Genomic DNA, 13,714 nt, shown 5'->3' on the forward strand with positions numbered 1-13,714 from the left:
ATTAAACCCATGTATTTTACCATGCACTGTCAATGACGCAGTCGTCGTCTTGTCTCCGCACACACATGTGTAATCTCCCGCATCTTGCTCCTCCAAGCCATGGACTGTCAACTCCGCAATGGAATCCTTCAATCTCATTTTGTACTTGTCACTAGGCTTGAGGACTTCTTGCCCTCTCCTCCACTCCACTGGAGCGGATTTAGTTAGCTCACAGCGTAGAGTAGCTGTTCCGTCTTCTGTGGCTTCCATATTAATGAGTTCTTTTTTGAATAATGCAGGCAAAGCTAAGGGATGTAATATAAACAAAGAGTCCATCAAAACCATTAATCAGACCTTGAGGAGCACAGGACTAGGTTCTGAGCCCTGTCCTTCGCTATTAGAGCAAACTAAATCACAGTCTCCTTCAACAGTGATCCTGCACTATCTTGAAAATTGCATCTATTAGAAAACTACTGCGGGACCTTAGAGGGATAATTGTCACAATAACCTTCTTCTAATGTTGACTTATGCAGCATGCTCACCATTTCCCAGCTGATTCCAATAGTCCTCTGTATCTACTGCCATGTGAGTCCATCTGTCCTGAACACTAATCACTTGACTGAAAGTCATTGCCCTTGATGACAGCCTTGTTTTTTGCAGATCTCTACAGGAAATACCTTCCCCGATATCATAATTTACCTTTCTTGATCAGAAAAAAACTGGCAAACTAACTTTAGGTGCACCTTTAAGCCATAATTTCCAAGGGCATAATGGCTCTAATATCAGGAACTGGGGGCAGGGGGAGGTTTTTCAGCAAGTGACTGGCACAGGGAAGAAAATGCTAGTTTAGAAGAAGGGAAAAACAGAAGTGTATTTGATCAGGATAAAGAAGAGGAAGGAAAAGCATGCAGAGAAATCTGAGAGAAGAGAGAGTTTTGCCTCCACAGTTTTGTCCATGTCCTTAAAAGCATTTCAGCATTAAGGTATATCTCAAATGAAAACAATTCTTTCATTTACTGGAACTACATGTGAATTGCCTCCGCTAAAGCATAACCAAGACTGTCACACTATTCACCATGGCAGAGGGAGGAACAAAATTTCTCTCACTACTCCTTAAATCAGGACCTTCAGAAAAATGGTTTGGGTTTTTCTTCCCCATCAGCAGGATGTATCACAGTCCTGCAAGGAAGAAGCACAGTCATCCATTCCTGAACGAAAAAAAAAAAACCCTCTTCCTAACTGAGCTCAGCATTTTTAAAACAAACTTTCCTTCAAGTTAAGCATTGAAATCCACTGATGCAAGTGAGACGTGAGTGCCAAATTCTCTGAAAACAAACATGTTGTGAGAGGCCTAGTCACTTCTGGCCTTACATATGGATGCTTTTTTCGCTTTAAAATGAGCCTGAAGACCAAGAAAAGGCTGCAGAATCAAAACATCAAAACAGGCAAGAAAGGGACATCTCAAAGAAAAGGGGGATCTCTGAGATACCGATACCATAAGCGAGAATTGGTTTCTTTACCATGGACTGTCAATACAGCCGAGGTCTTCTGATCTCCACACACACACATATATTCTCCTGTATCTTCTACCTCCAGGTCTCGTATCAGTAGTTCTGCAGAAGTATCTTCCTGTCTCATCCTACACTTATCACTCGGTTTGAGAAGCTTGTCCCCTTTTTTCCACTCCACCGGGACACCGACTTTGCTTAGCTCACAGCGCAGAGTGGCTGTTGCACCATCTGTGGCTTCTCTGTTCTTCAGCCCTTCTTTGAAAAACGCAGGCAAAGCTGAGAGACAGCAAGATGGGCAGTGAGACGTAATGCTCCAAAGAGTTAAAATTAAACATCCTCCTCCTTGTCCCTATTATCTTGAACTGATATGCCAATACAAGAACATAAACTGTCACAAGCCTCCAGGAATCAGTATGAGGAAAGAAATCGTATCACCAGGCAAGGACTCAATATTTGCAGTAATACACAGAGATATTTTACATGTACTTAGAGTCACAGATCAATACAGACAGAAGTAGAAAACATCAGTAGAAAACCCAATTTTTTCCTGTAAAATTTCAAGCAAAAAATAAATCTTAATTTGAAATTTTTGAAAAAAAATTGGTTTTCTCATATGAACTTTTAAACTGAAATGAAAGGAGGATGTTCGCTCTGCCTTCACATATTTAAGCAAATGAAAAGACATTCGACATAAAAAATGAAACACTGAAGTTTCATTCTAAAATGTCAGTTTGAAATGAAAATATTCATTTCAGTACATGGTGGGAAAACTAACATTTTTACCTGAACTGACATTCTCTTTCAAACACATCCGTTTCAGTAAAAATCAAAGTTCTCACTGAGAATGATTGGCAGCTAGAAGGTTTCAGCTTGCTTTACACATGAGACTAACTGAATACAATGACAACTGGCCCGTATGTATAAAAGCACCTTGTTGTCCCAGGAATGAAGTATGGGAGTAAGATTGCAAGTTCCCTGAAAAAAGCTTATCGGGGAATAACCTAATTTCTATGAATTTTTGGAAACCTAAAAATCGCTAAGTCACAGTGAAGGAGGTGGCAGGGCGCACTGGGTGCCCATCCAAATGAACGGAGGAAACACTACAGTTACTTTAAGCACGTTTCTGGGTTTGCGTGTTTTACCATGTACTGTTAAAACAGCCATAGTCTGCTGGTCTCCGCACACACAGCAATAATTTCCAGCATCCGCCGTGTCTACGTTTTGGATTATGAGCTCAGCAACGACACCTTCTCGTTTCATTCTATACTTGTCACTTGATTTGAGGGTCTTGAGTCCCTTTTTCCACTCCACGTTAGCGGCAGCCTTGTTCAGCTCACAGCGCAGAGAGACGCTTTTACCTTCCGTAGCTTCTTCATCCACCAGTTCTTTGATGAAAAGAGTAGGTAGGACTGTAGAGTAAATGCAATATGGACATGGCATCAAAGCTGAGAAAGTCTGACCCATGAACTTACTCTCTTTTCTTATTTCTCTGCAGCTGCATGTCACTGATGCCATAAAACCTTTACATTTCAGGACTCTGTTAAAATCTCTAGCATTTCAAGAGATTTCAGTTTGCCTTTTAATTTCCTGTCCTCACCCTTTAAAATCTGCTTCAAAAGCCTGTCTTTCTATCTGCAGCCTTAGTTGACAAGATCGAGTCATCACCCTTTATTATATGCATCAACAGAAGTATAGGCATAAAACCAGAGGCCACATTTCAACGTGAGGCCTAAAGCTTTTTCTTTCCTTTGAGAGAACCAGCGGTTCCACAGAAATGCCCGATTTATTGCACTGTCTGTACTTCTATAAACAGGGCTCCTTCAAATAAAACAGTTACAAACAGGCTGCCAGCTTTCTGCAGAGATAAAATACGTGCTTTGGGAGACTAAAAAAAATAATTGACAAAAAAGGGGTGGGAACTGCAGGAGCATAAAAAGGCTGCGTTTTCATTAAGACAGTCAGTGTGTAGCATCATATACTGACAAAAGCTTGCTCGTCTTGGGAGCAACGTTCTAAGTAACACAAAGCAAATATTAGTCCCACTTTTAGGACAATTCCTGTGGGAAAACTTTTAAACAAGCAGCTACACTGGACTAGGAGATTGTACTGAGTTGGGAACCTGTACTCCATTTGCTGTTTAAACATAGCATCTAGGAAGACAAACAGCACATCAAGAAGAGATCGGGTAAAAAGAGAGAGAAGAAAAACAGGAAAGAAAAATCAATCAGCAATGGAGGAGCTGGAAAATATACAGGAAAAAGATGCAATAGGAGAAAAAGAGGAAGAGTGTCTGGAATATACAGGTTTACTTGGGGCATGCGCCTCGGATTTCTTTTTACCATTTACTATCAACGCAGCTGTAGTCTGTTGATCTCCACACGCGCAGCTGTAATCGCCAGCATCTGTCAAATCCAAATCCTGGATCATCAGCTCCACAAAGGGGCCTTCCTGTTTTATTTTGTATTTCTCACTTGGCTTGAGAACCTGACGCCCCTTTCTCCATTCGGCCGGGGCTGACTTGCTGAGTTTACACTGCAAAGCGACTGCCTCTCCCTCCGTAGCTTTCTTGTTCACCAGTTCTTCTTGGAAGAGGATAGGCAAGGCTGAAGGACGCAATACCAACAGAGACGGAATCAGAGCTAGAATGAAATGACCTGGACTTTTCCGTGAGCTACCAGACTGCAGCATATACATTTAGTTAAACATGCGTTACTGCTAGATGAATAGAGTGGTAAGTTTGGGGGGGGGGGGAGAACTCCTACAGTAAAGGAAAAGAAATGAGAGAAAACAGCACAGAACCTAGCTATGCTGCGTCAAAGCAAAAAAGCACAGGGAAATGTCCTTTAGCAGGGTGACTCATAGTCATCACAGAGCTAAGAACATGAAACCTCTCCAAGAAACCATACTGGCAGGTCCTCAGAAGATCAGAAAACACCGAGCGTCCAACACACGAAGTTTCAGGGAAGGGCTAAATGATAAACAGGGGTAGAACGTTTACCGTTCACTCGCAAAGCAGCTGTTGTCTTCTGGTCTTCGCACACGCAAGTGTAATTCCCAGCATCCGTCAATTCCAGATCCTGGATTACCAGCTCGGCAAAACGGCCTTCCTGTCTCATTTTGTATTTGCTGCTTGGCATCAGCACCTTCTCGTCCTTCCTCCACTCGACCGAGTCAACCGCCTTGCTCAGCTCGCACTGCAGAGTGGCCGTTCCGCTCTCTGTGCCTTCCTCGTTCTTCAGTTCTTTTTTGAAACGAACTGGCAGGGCTGAGAGACGCACAATGAACAGGCATTGCAACTCAAAGCCTTACCCCAGCACCTCCGGTAAAAGGCTGAACTGTGATTTATCACGTAACTACCCAGGCCTTATTCCAACACTCTTATCCTCAAACACATCCTGCCATTTCTCTGGCTGGAAGAAAAAAACCCTTAAGTGAACTGTTCTTTGGGAATCAAAGCCTCTGATTCGGTTTGGATCACACATATTATTGACAAACTTATCCTCATCATTAAGGGTGCTAAGCCCTCCTTAACAGAAAATCCCAAGGTGTCTTATGTTTCCATACTAATTCAATAAAACACACAAGCACGTCAGCAGCATTCATTTGAGAAAGGTCTCCGGGAAGACAGCACAACACACATACATGCAACACAGAGCACACTGAACGCTGATGGTGGATGGGGAATGGAGAAAGCAGTGACATGGTAACATGAAAAATAAGGATGAAAAAAGTAGAAGCGAGACATAAAGATAGGTGTTGTTAGGAACTACGCAGAAAGGAGGATGGAGGGGATGGACAAAAACGTTCCAGAGTTTCACGGGTCATTTCTGACTTTTTACCATTCACTGATAAGGCTGCTGTGGTTTTTTCGTTTCCCACTACACAGGTATAGTCTCCAGCATCCTTTGAGTCCAGATCGTGGATCAGCAGCTCAGCCACAGCACCCTCTCGTTTCATCCTGTACTTCTTACTTGGTCTGAGAACAGTGTGCCCCTTCCTCCACTCCACGGGGGCCTCCCTGCTCAGCTCGCAGCGTAGGCTGGCTGTCCCCCCTTCCAAAGCTTCCAAGCTCTTAAGATCTTCTTTGATGAGTGCACAGATGGCTGAGGGATGAAGCGTTCATTTTATTTAAGGGGCATCGGTACCAATCGGTTACCTCATAAGGGACTTAAACAGTGCCAAAAACAATTCCCTTGGTATACAGCTAATTAACTGCGACTCACCTGCACTTCCAGGACTTTAGTTGCATTTATATTAGCACACCATGAAATCAAGGGAAATAAAAACAAGATAATTATTTTACAATAATTTGATATCAAAGTAAGAACTCCTCTGTTGCCCAAATACTGTTGGTCACAGACACATGAAAAAAATGGCTCAGCAGCTGAAGGAAAGAACTGCACAGTCTCTAACAAAATAGCCGAGGCCATTCTTACCTCCTGGCTTAGAGCTCAGACAAGTGTCTCTGTCCAGAGCAGAAAACAGAATAGTTATTTCAGAAGCAAGGATAGATATTTTACCAGACCAGGAATATTTGATTGGCAGGACCTAGCAGGACCATGGCAAAAACAACAACAAATAGTCACAAGCCGGTATCTTATTCTTACCATGGATTTTGACTTGGGCTGTGGTCTGCTGGTCTCCAGTGTCACAGGTGTATCTTCCTGCATCTTCTGCCTCTGCATTATGAATCACCAGCTCCGCCACTGTCCCCTTCTGCTTCATTTCATATTTGGCACTTGCCTGGATCGTCTCTCCTCCCTTCTTCCACACCACAGGTGCGTCAGGTTTTGTGAGTTCACAGCGCAAAGAGACAGTTTTCCCCTCTTCCATTTCCGTGCTCTCCAGGGTTTGTTTGAAGAGGACAGGCACAGCTAGAGCACAGAAACACAGAGATCAGGTATGGCACGTACCTTCTCCTGTTCTTCTCCCGCTGTGCAATAAGCACTCCAGGGCAGCTGTCACTCCTTAAAACTAACACACTTCCAGCCAGTCCTCTTTCATAAGAGCAGAGCAGTGGGATAGGCAGCAGCAGAGAGTTTTCTTCCCAACCATGTCACTCTGTTTGGGAGCAGGAAGAAAACTCTCTCCCAGGTATTATCAGATCATTAGGGATTCCTTGGGGTATGAGAGAAGTTTCTCTTATCTTTTGTAGGGACTACTTCACGGTCCTCTGCGCATCCTCACCTATCAAATCCCCAGCCGCTGCAGGGCTCTGTGACAGTACTCACGCCCTCTCTCTCTCCTGCTTTCCTCTGTGGCATGCACTACTTTTCAAGGTCTCCAATTCTAATTCCAGTCTTAACCACAGCCATGTAAAATAGCTAATAGTTTGGGAACTCTGGCATGCAGCGTATAGAACATGAAACCTTAACATTTATTTCCACCTCAGTGGGAAGTTACAGGCCTAAAATCCCAGAAACATAATGTGAAACCACATTCAAGAAATACATAAATGTACTTACAAGTATACATATTATTGTTAAATTTTAACCATGAATTCACAGATGGCACTGCTGCAATAAAGAAGTGCTGTTTCTTTATAGCAACTCTATTACACAATGCATTAGGAAAGTGTTGCCACGTATCTAGTCTGCCTACCATTTACTTTCACCCGAGCAGTGGTCTTCAGTTCCCCAGCGCTGCAGGTATAGATCCCAGCGTCTACTGACTCGACATCTCGAATAATGAGTTCTGCCACAGTACCGTGCTGTTTAAACTCATACTTCTCGCTGGCATAGAGAACAGTGTCTCCCTTCATCCATTTCACTGGCATATCAGGTTTGCTGAGCTCACAGGTCAGCTTGACTTGTTTTCCTTCTTTAGCCTCTTCATTTCGGAGCTCTTGCTTGAAAAGAACAGGTTGCTCTGAAAGGGAATATTGCAAATGTTTAAGGAAATGCATGAGCTTGGAAATCACTTTTTTCCTTTTTGTTTCAACCCTTTTTGTTCAGATACAAAACTACAGAAACAAAAAAAAAAACTAGCAAGCAAACTAAATAGATTTTTTTTACAATTCAGCACTCCACAGCAGCAAAAAAATGCTTAAGACCATATACTTTTTTCTTTTAACTACTGTTTGGACTATTCAAGACATTGCCACTATTACTGTTGTTACTGTAAGCACTAGCGTTAAACACTGCTGTTGCTACTAATGACACAAACAGTATGGAATTGGTTTCAGCACTCCAAAGAATAGCGTGAAATTTCAGCCCTCAAAGATCTTAAGCAGTGGCCAGTTACTTAGTTATTTGAATTTTGATTCCCTGTGCCCTCAGCAGTGAAAGGAAAACAGAAATGGTGTAATATAACGCAGAGACTCTGCCAGGGCCCAGGCGTTAAGAGAAAATTTCCTCCTTCAGCTTCCACATATCATTCCGGGATGACAGCCAGATCCATGGAGCGAGGCAGAGAAGACACAGAACAACAAAGGTCAGTGCCATCAGCGAACCAACTTCTGGAGAAGCTCCTGGTGATACAATTCTCAGAAGTTGGTCAGGGATGGGAGACACTGAACTGAGTTGCGGATTGCTGGTTGGAACTGGACCACAGACACAAAAAGCTGCAAAACCTTACCGAGGCGATCTCATGCATAACACGGAGGACACAAAGAAACGACAAAGCATCTTCTGACACGACCAGTGGTACTAATTTCTCATTATGAGAACCAACAACATATTTTTAACAGACATGAAGGACAAGCTTAAAAACCAGCACAGAACAGACACAGAGAGGAAAGCAGAGCTGCCAGTGAAAGGGTCCCGGTGGAGATTCCCATTCAGGCTCTATCCCAGCCTGGGATTCCAGGCTTTAAGATGAGTTAGTGTAGAGCAGGCACTTATTGTGGAAGAGGAAGGAGGAAGAAACCTCTACTGAGGTCGTGAAAAGAAAGAACAGTTTCTTGCTGTCTTCTGCTGTCTTCTAGTACAGGCTTATGAACGCGCAAGTCTTCTCCCTGACCATCGCCGTGCCATCCTATCTCTGCTCAAGGAAAACCAGCGGAGGTATGCAGTGAACCATCCCCATACTATAATATTCCCATCTAAGGTCCAACAAACACACTGGCAGTTCTCCAGGATTACAAAACATTAATTCCCTAACTCTAGCTTTATTATACACCTAACACTATTCTTGAACATACACAGGTAAACATACGATGAGGCCTAATTTGTAGCATTTTTGCTCTTTTTTTCACCTATCCACATTATCTAGCAGTTATTTCTACTTATTCTAAACTCTCCTGCAGTTTTGATGCTTGAATTACCTTTAACAACCAAACTGGCGGATGTTTTCGTATCACCAGCTTCAAAAGTAATGACCCCCGAGTCCTTCAGTGAGAGTTTTTTCAAGGTTAGCAAGTGATATCCACCAGGCTGAGACTGGATGTCATTAAGTTCATTGGTATGGAGTGGGGTTTTATCCAAAAACCACTGCACTTTGCTATAGTCTACAGGAGAGATTCTGCATTTGAACATGGCAGATTCTCCTTCTAACACATTGACATCTTCCAGGTCTTCTGTTATTAGCACTTTCTGGCCTGAAAGGAACATAGATACATCTATTACTGGAATCTCCAGCTTCTAGCATGAAAATTGGTACGGAAAATTCCAAGACTTCTTGCACGAGTATTTCATAACAACAACAACAACAACAACAACAGAATCATGATAAAGAAGTCTGAAATATAACTCTCTTGTTACTGAACAAAACAATTATTCACAGGAAGATAATATACATATTTACAGGACACACACCAAAATAGGATGAAGACAACTTCAAAATAATAAAACACGTATAGTAGAACAAGTACTCAGTACATTGTAAACCCAGTATTATAACCTTTCTCCTAAAGGAACTACCTGGAACAGGGACAAAGTGAAGCTCTGAGTGCCACTGTGTCCTAGACATCAGTGAGCCTATGAGAACTACCTCTGCTTATTGTATTTTTCTGGAGCAAATATAGCTTTCTCTCTATGGGATATGACCACTCAGCTCCCCACTTCTTTGAGCTCAGCCCGAACACAAACACAGTGGGAAATGGAGCGTCTGTCTGGGTGCAGCTTTAATAAAAGGAAATACAAAACAGCCCTGAAAAACTGTGTGTATGTGTGTATATATATACATATATATAATGTGTGTGGGTGTGTGTACATATAAAAGGTTATCACTGTACACAAAGACATACCTAATGCTGCTCCTAGTTACAAAACCAGTAGACGGAGTTTTTACTGAACCGTAAGTACGATGCTGCCATATTCTTCATGACTTATGTTTATTTTACATGTTACCTCTTCGAGCCAAATAATCTTGAGCTCTGTGACAGAGATGAGTGGTTTTTTCACCCAAAAAAGTAAGTGTCAGAAACCTCAAACCAAATTCAGACGGCTCAAATCCTGAGGCAACAAGGGGGATTAAGCACACCTCCTTGCTTCTCAAAGCTGCAGTGGCAGATGGTCAGAGGTGCAGGACTCAGCCTTAACCCCCAAGCCTTTAATAACTTCACAGCACGCTGCCACTGCAGCTCCGTGTGACTGTTCTCAGATTGTTCCTCCTATTCTCTTCATTGCTTCATCTATCTCATCTCAAGAGTTTCTCCCAAATGGGGCTGTGACGAGTGGACTGTGAGAAGCAGTAACAACCAAACTTCATTTATTCCCTGTACGTACTGCCCTGCCATCTGCACTGGCCACCTCACCCCTTCCTCAGTTTGTTTGCTGCATGTAACATCAAACAAAACCTGCTTGGGCTATGCTTTTCAGGTGGAGGCTGCAATTCGCCTCTAAGGCACAGAGGGATGCTAAAAACATACAACGAGCACCGGACCACTCATCTACTCATCGTCTTTGAGAGGCCACTACTGGAAAGGGGCATCAAGAGACATGGAGAAAAAAGCCTAGAGGCAGAATAAGTTTTCCCTTGTCCAGCAGCAGGCACCACGAATCTTATGAATCATATATCCAGAAAGAAACACCAGCACCTCCTCACATCAGCATTTTGTTTTTTAAATCAGACCTAAAGTATTCCCAGTGTAAACGCTTCAGATCAACAGGTTGCTCTGCAAGTGCAGTTCTCAGTGTTGCTAAGATTTTGCCCATACGTCCTGCACTGTATATACACACCATGAGTCAGATATAGCCAGGAATCAGCGGCCGTACGCTGAGAAATAGATCTGCCTACGCATAGGTGGCAGCACTTAGACATCTGGCCATGCAGCCACCCAGAAGCACTGGGCTAGTTTGTATAGTTCCTTCCCTCCCAGGGTGTTTTGCCCTCCGCATGTCTGTCAACACAGGTCATGCACAGAGCTGCTGGTGAGACCAGACTGCTGGAGTTTCAGAGATCTGGCATAAATGTACAAGTTCCACCAAGGTAACACTTCCTGCTGGAGAAACAGGCTGTATAGTCATGTTCCTCCCATTTTACCTTGTACGACTAGCTTCGCTCTGGACTGGGCATCCCCAATGTCGCAGGTGTAAGTGTCATTGTCATTTTTCTCCAAGTTATTTATGGTCAGCTGCAGGAGTTTGCCTTTCTGGGTGATCTCGTATTTCCTGCTTGCCCTGAGTTCTGCTATGCCTTTCCTCCAGACCACAGAGGATGCGGCTTTCTCACTCTGGCACACAAAAACTGCAACTCCATTTTCATTGACTTTCAGATCTGAAAGTTCCTTGACAAAGTAATTGGGTTTTTCTGCAGGAAGAAAATAAAAGAGAGAATTTGTTACCCAACAAGTCCTCAGCATAAACAGCGCAATCTTGACTCTCCTCTGTCCCCAACTAGTAGAATCACAGAAAACAGAGATGGAAAGGATCTCAGAAGATCACCAAGCCCACTTCCTGCCATAGGATGTACCAGGTAAAATATTATCAGATATCTGGAAAGCTTAATGACATTGTACAGGTGATCGTGAGATCTCATCTGGCAAGCTGCATATAATGTTTGATGCCCATATTCAAAAAAAATTAATACAAATTGACATTTTTGATTAGCTCATCAATTAATGCAAAAGATTCTTCAGGACCTAGAAGGTTTTTTTGCAGAATTTTTAAAAAAATTTTAATCCATAGAAATCTTTGAAAACCAAATTTGGTCCTGTTTAGGGAAACAGGAGAGAAGAACATCTCCCGCAGGTTGCAAATTTTTACCCCAACTTTTATACTTTCCAGCCCCTGCGTGCCCTTCTGCTGACCTTGCACCGTGATCCTGGCTTTCGTTTTTGAGACCTCTGTCTCACAGGTGTACTCCCCGCTGTCCTTGACTGTGGAGTCATGGATGATCAGAACGGCTTGTGTTCCCTCTTGCTGCAAGTCGTATTTCTGGCTTTTTCGGATTGCTTTGCCATCCTTGTACCACCGAATGCTTGCATCGGGTTTTGACAATTCGCAGCTCAGGCAGATGTCCTGCCCTGCTGCTGCTGTTTTATCCTCCAGTTGTTTTGTAACCTCTGTAGGTTTTTCTGAAGGAGAAAAGAGTCCTGAATAAAAATCTACAATCATGATCAATATAGGGAGTTTTGTTGTTTTTTCAACTAAAATATACAATAAATTTTCATGTTGCCCAATGAATGATTCAGGTTATGATGGGAACAGAGGGAAATAGAAGCGTTCTTGTTTAGTGCACATTCATTGCAGTTATGGGCTCTCAGTGAACAGTAGTGATCATTTATAGGAATTGCAGACTTGTCTGGATGGCATTCACATCAGAGGCTGTCATTTTGCCTTTACTGGCATGTGCATTTAGGGTGCGATTTACCTCACCAAATGCAGACATCAACCGTATGGAGATATGTTGTGGAGGCAACCACTCCAGGTCCCCTTTATAGCCAGCAGTGATCTACTCAGTACAGGCAATGGTGTTCAGGCAACAGTTCATTCTGTCCTAAATATGTCCAACTGTGGCAGAGGAACCACGTCCGAAAGCTACCCATTTCTTCTCTCTGCTGGCTACCCAGGGAGCCTTGGGGGACTATTTCAGATGCACACATTCTAGGTAGCAGCTGTGTGTACAGTTAGATATGATGAAGACCATCCCTTCAGCTTAGACTTAAAGGATATTTGCATTTACAGTTATTTGAACAGATCATTCTTGGTCCATTATTAATGGAGCTAGAGGTAGAGAGAAGTGCACTTGCAACACTAATCAATGCATTCTGCAACTCTTCAAACATCTATAAAAAGTTTCAGCCTTTCGCTTGTTTTTCAGGGAAATTCTCAGTGCCTCTGGGCTCACAGGGAAGGTTGCTGTTCACTTCCATCACGTCAGGAGTTTGCCCTCATGGTTTACTGAGATACGCTATGAAAAGAAAACACTCAGACCCCATAATCAGTTTGATCTCATTACCTTTCACAACCAGAGAGGCCTTGGAGGTTAGACCACGGGCAGTGAAAATGACTTCTCCAGTATCAGCAACAGTCGCACTTTTGATATTGAGTGTATATTTCCGACCCATGTTAAATACTTCAAATTGCCCACCGCTTGCCACTTTGCTCCCATTCAGTGTCCAGTGGAAGTCATCGATGCTTTCATGGGACAAAATACACTCAAAAGTGCAATCTTCTCCCTCCTGGATTTCAGTATTCTTCAGCCGTTTGGTTATGCCAATGTTTAATTCTGGAAGGCAAAAAGTAGGTTAATACAATGATTATAACGAGAAAAGGCTTTAAAGACTGACATGAGTAGTGGTGTTATCATTTTTAGCTCATCTGGCTCGTTTATCTACAGGATTTGCAGGACAGCACTGCATTCCTTACTGATGCATTCGACGTGGGGAAGAGTTTTTCCGACACTTTCCCCTCAGAGTCACCGCAAGGCTATAGGAAAAGAACCATGTGAATCTCCTGGCTTCACTCTGGAATGACTGTGTGGAGAACAGCCTGCTCCGGGGAACAGAGTCAAGATTCAATAGGCTAGAGAGGGGAAAAGCTATCAGACCTAGGAAGCCTTTGGGATGCTGTGTGAAACAAAGGCTTTTGCCCATGCTGATCCGAGAAATGGGATGTTTGTGTTTGTTATTTTCTCACTGTCCAACCCCTCCTGGTGTTCAAAATGGACTGGAATTCAAAACTGGAATTCAAAAAATACCAAATAGGAGTTTGAAAGCCTTGAACACTCCTCCTTCCAACAGGCAGCCACAAGGATTAAAGGACCGGAGGAATTATTCGGGTCTTTAACAGACAATGTTCTAACTTTTACATTCCCACAACTGACTGAACTAATAGCTGAAA

The 13,714-nt window shown here is 43.0% G+C and overlaps 1 protein-coding gene across 1 annotated transcript in view; it reads right to left on the reverse strand.

Moving 5' to 3' along the window:
* Positions 1–13,714, reverse strand: part of LOC136991350 (obscurin-like) — a 157,806-nt gene that overhangs the window by 100,331 nt on the left and 43,761 nt on the right. Inside the window, exons 20-31 of the mRNA XM_067292217.1 lie at positions 12,831–13,100; positions 11,680–11,946; positions 10,914–11,180; positions 8,755–9,027; positions 7,092–7,358; positions 6,098–6,364; positions 5,330–5,593; positions 4,489–4,755; positions 3,830–4,093; positions 2,633–2,899; positions 1,500–1,766; positions 21–284 (exon numbers count right to left, since the gene is read on the reverse strand). Of these exons, the coding sequence (XP_067148318.1) occupies positions 21–284; positions 1,500–1,766; positions 2,633–2,899; positions 3,830–4,093; positions 4,489–4,755; positions 5,330–5,593; positions 6,098–6,364; positions 7,092–7,358; positions 8,755–9,027; positions 10,914–11,180; positions 11,680–11,946; positions 12,831–13,100 (3,204 nt within the window). The remainder of the gene's footprint in view (positions 1–20; positions 285–1,499; positions 1,767–2,632; positions 2,900–3,829; positions 4,094–4,488; positions 4,756–5,329; positions 5,594–6,097; positions 6,365–7,091; positions 7,359–8,754; positions 9,028–10,913; positions 11,181–11,679; positions 11,947–12,830; positions 13,101–13,714) is intronic.

This window comes from Apteryx mantelli, chromosome 2, assembly GCF_036417845.1.
Source record: "Apteryx mantelli isolate bAptMan1 chromosome 2, bAptMan1.hap1, whole genome shotgun sequence".
Taxonomy (NCBI): domain Eukaryota; kingdom Metazoa; phylum Chordata; class Aves; order Apterygiformes; family Apterygidae; genus Apteryx; species Apteryx mantelli.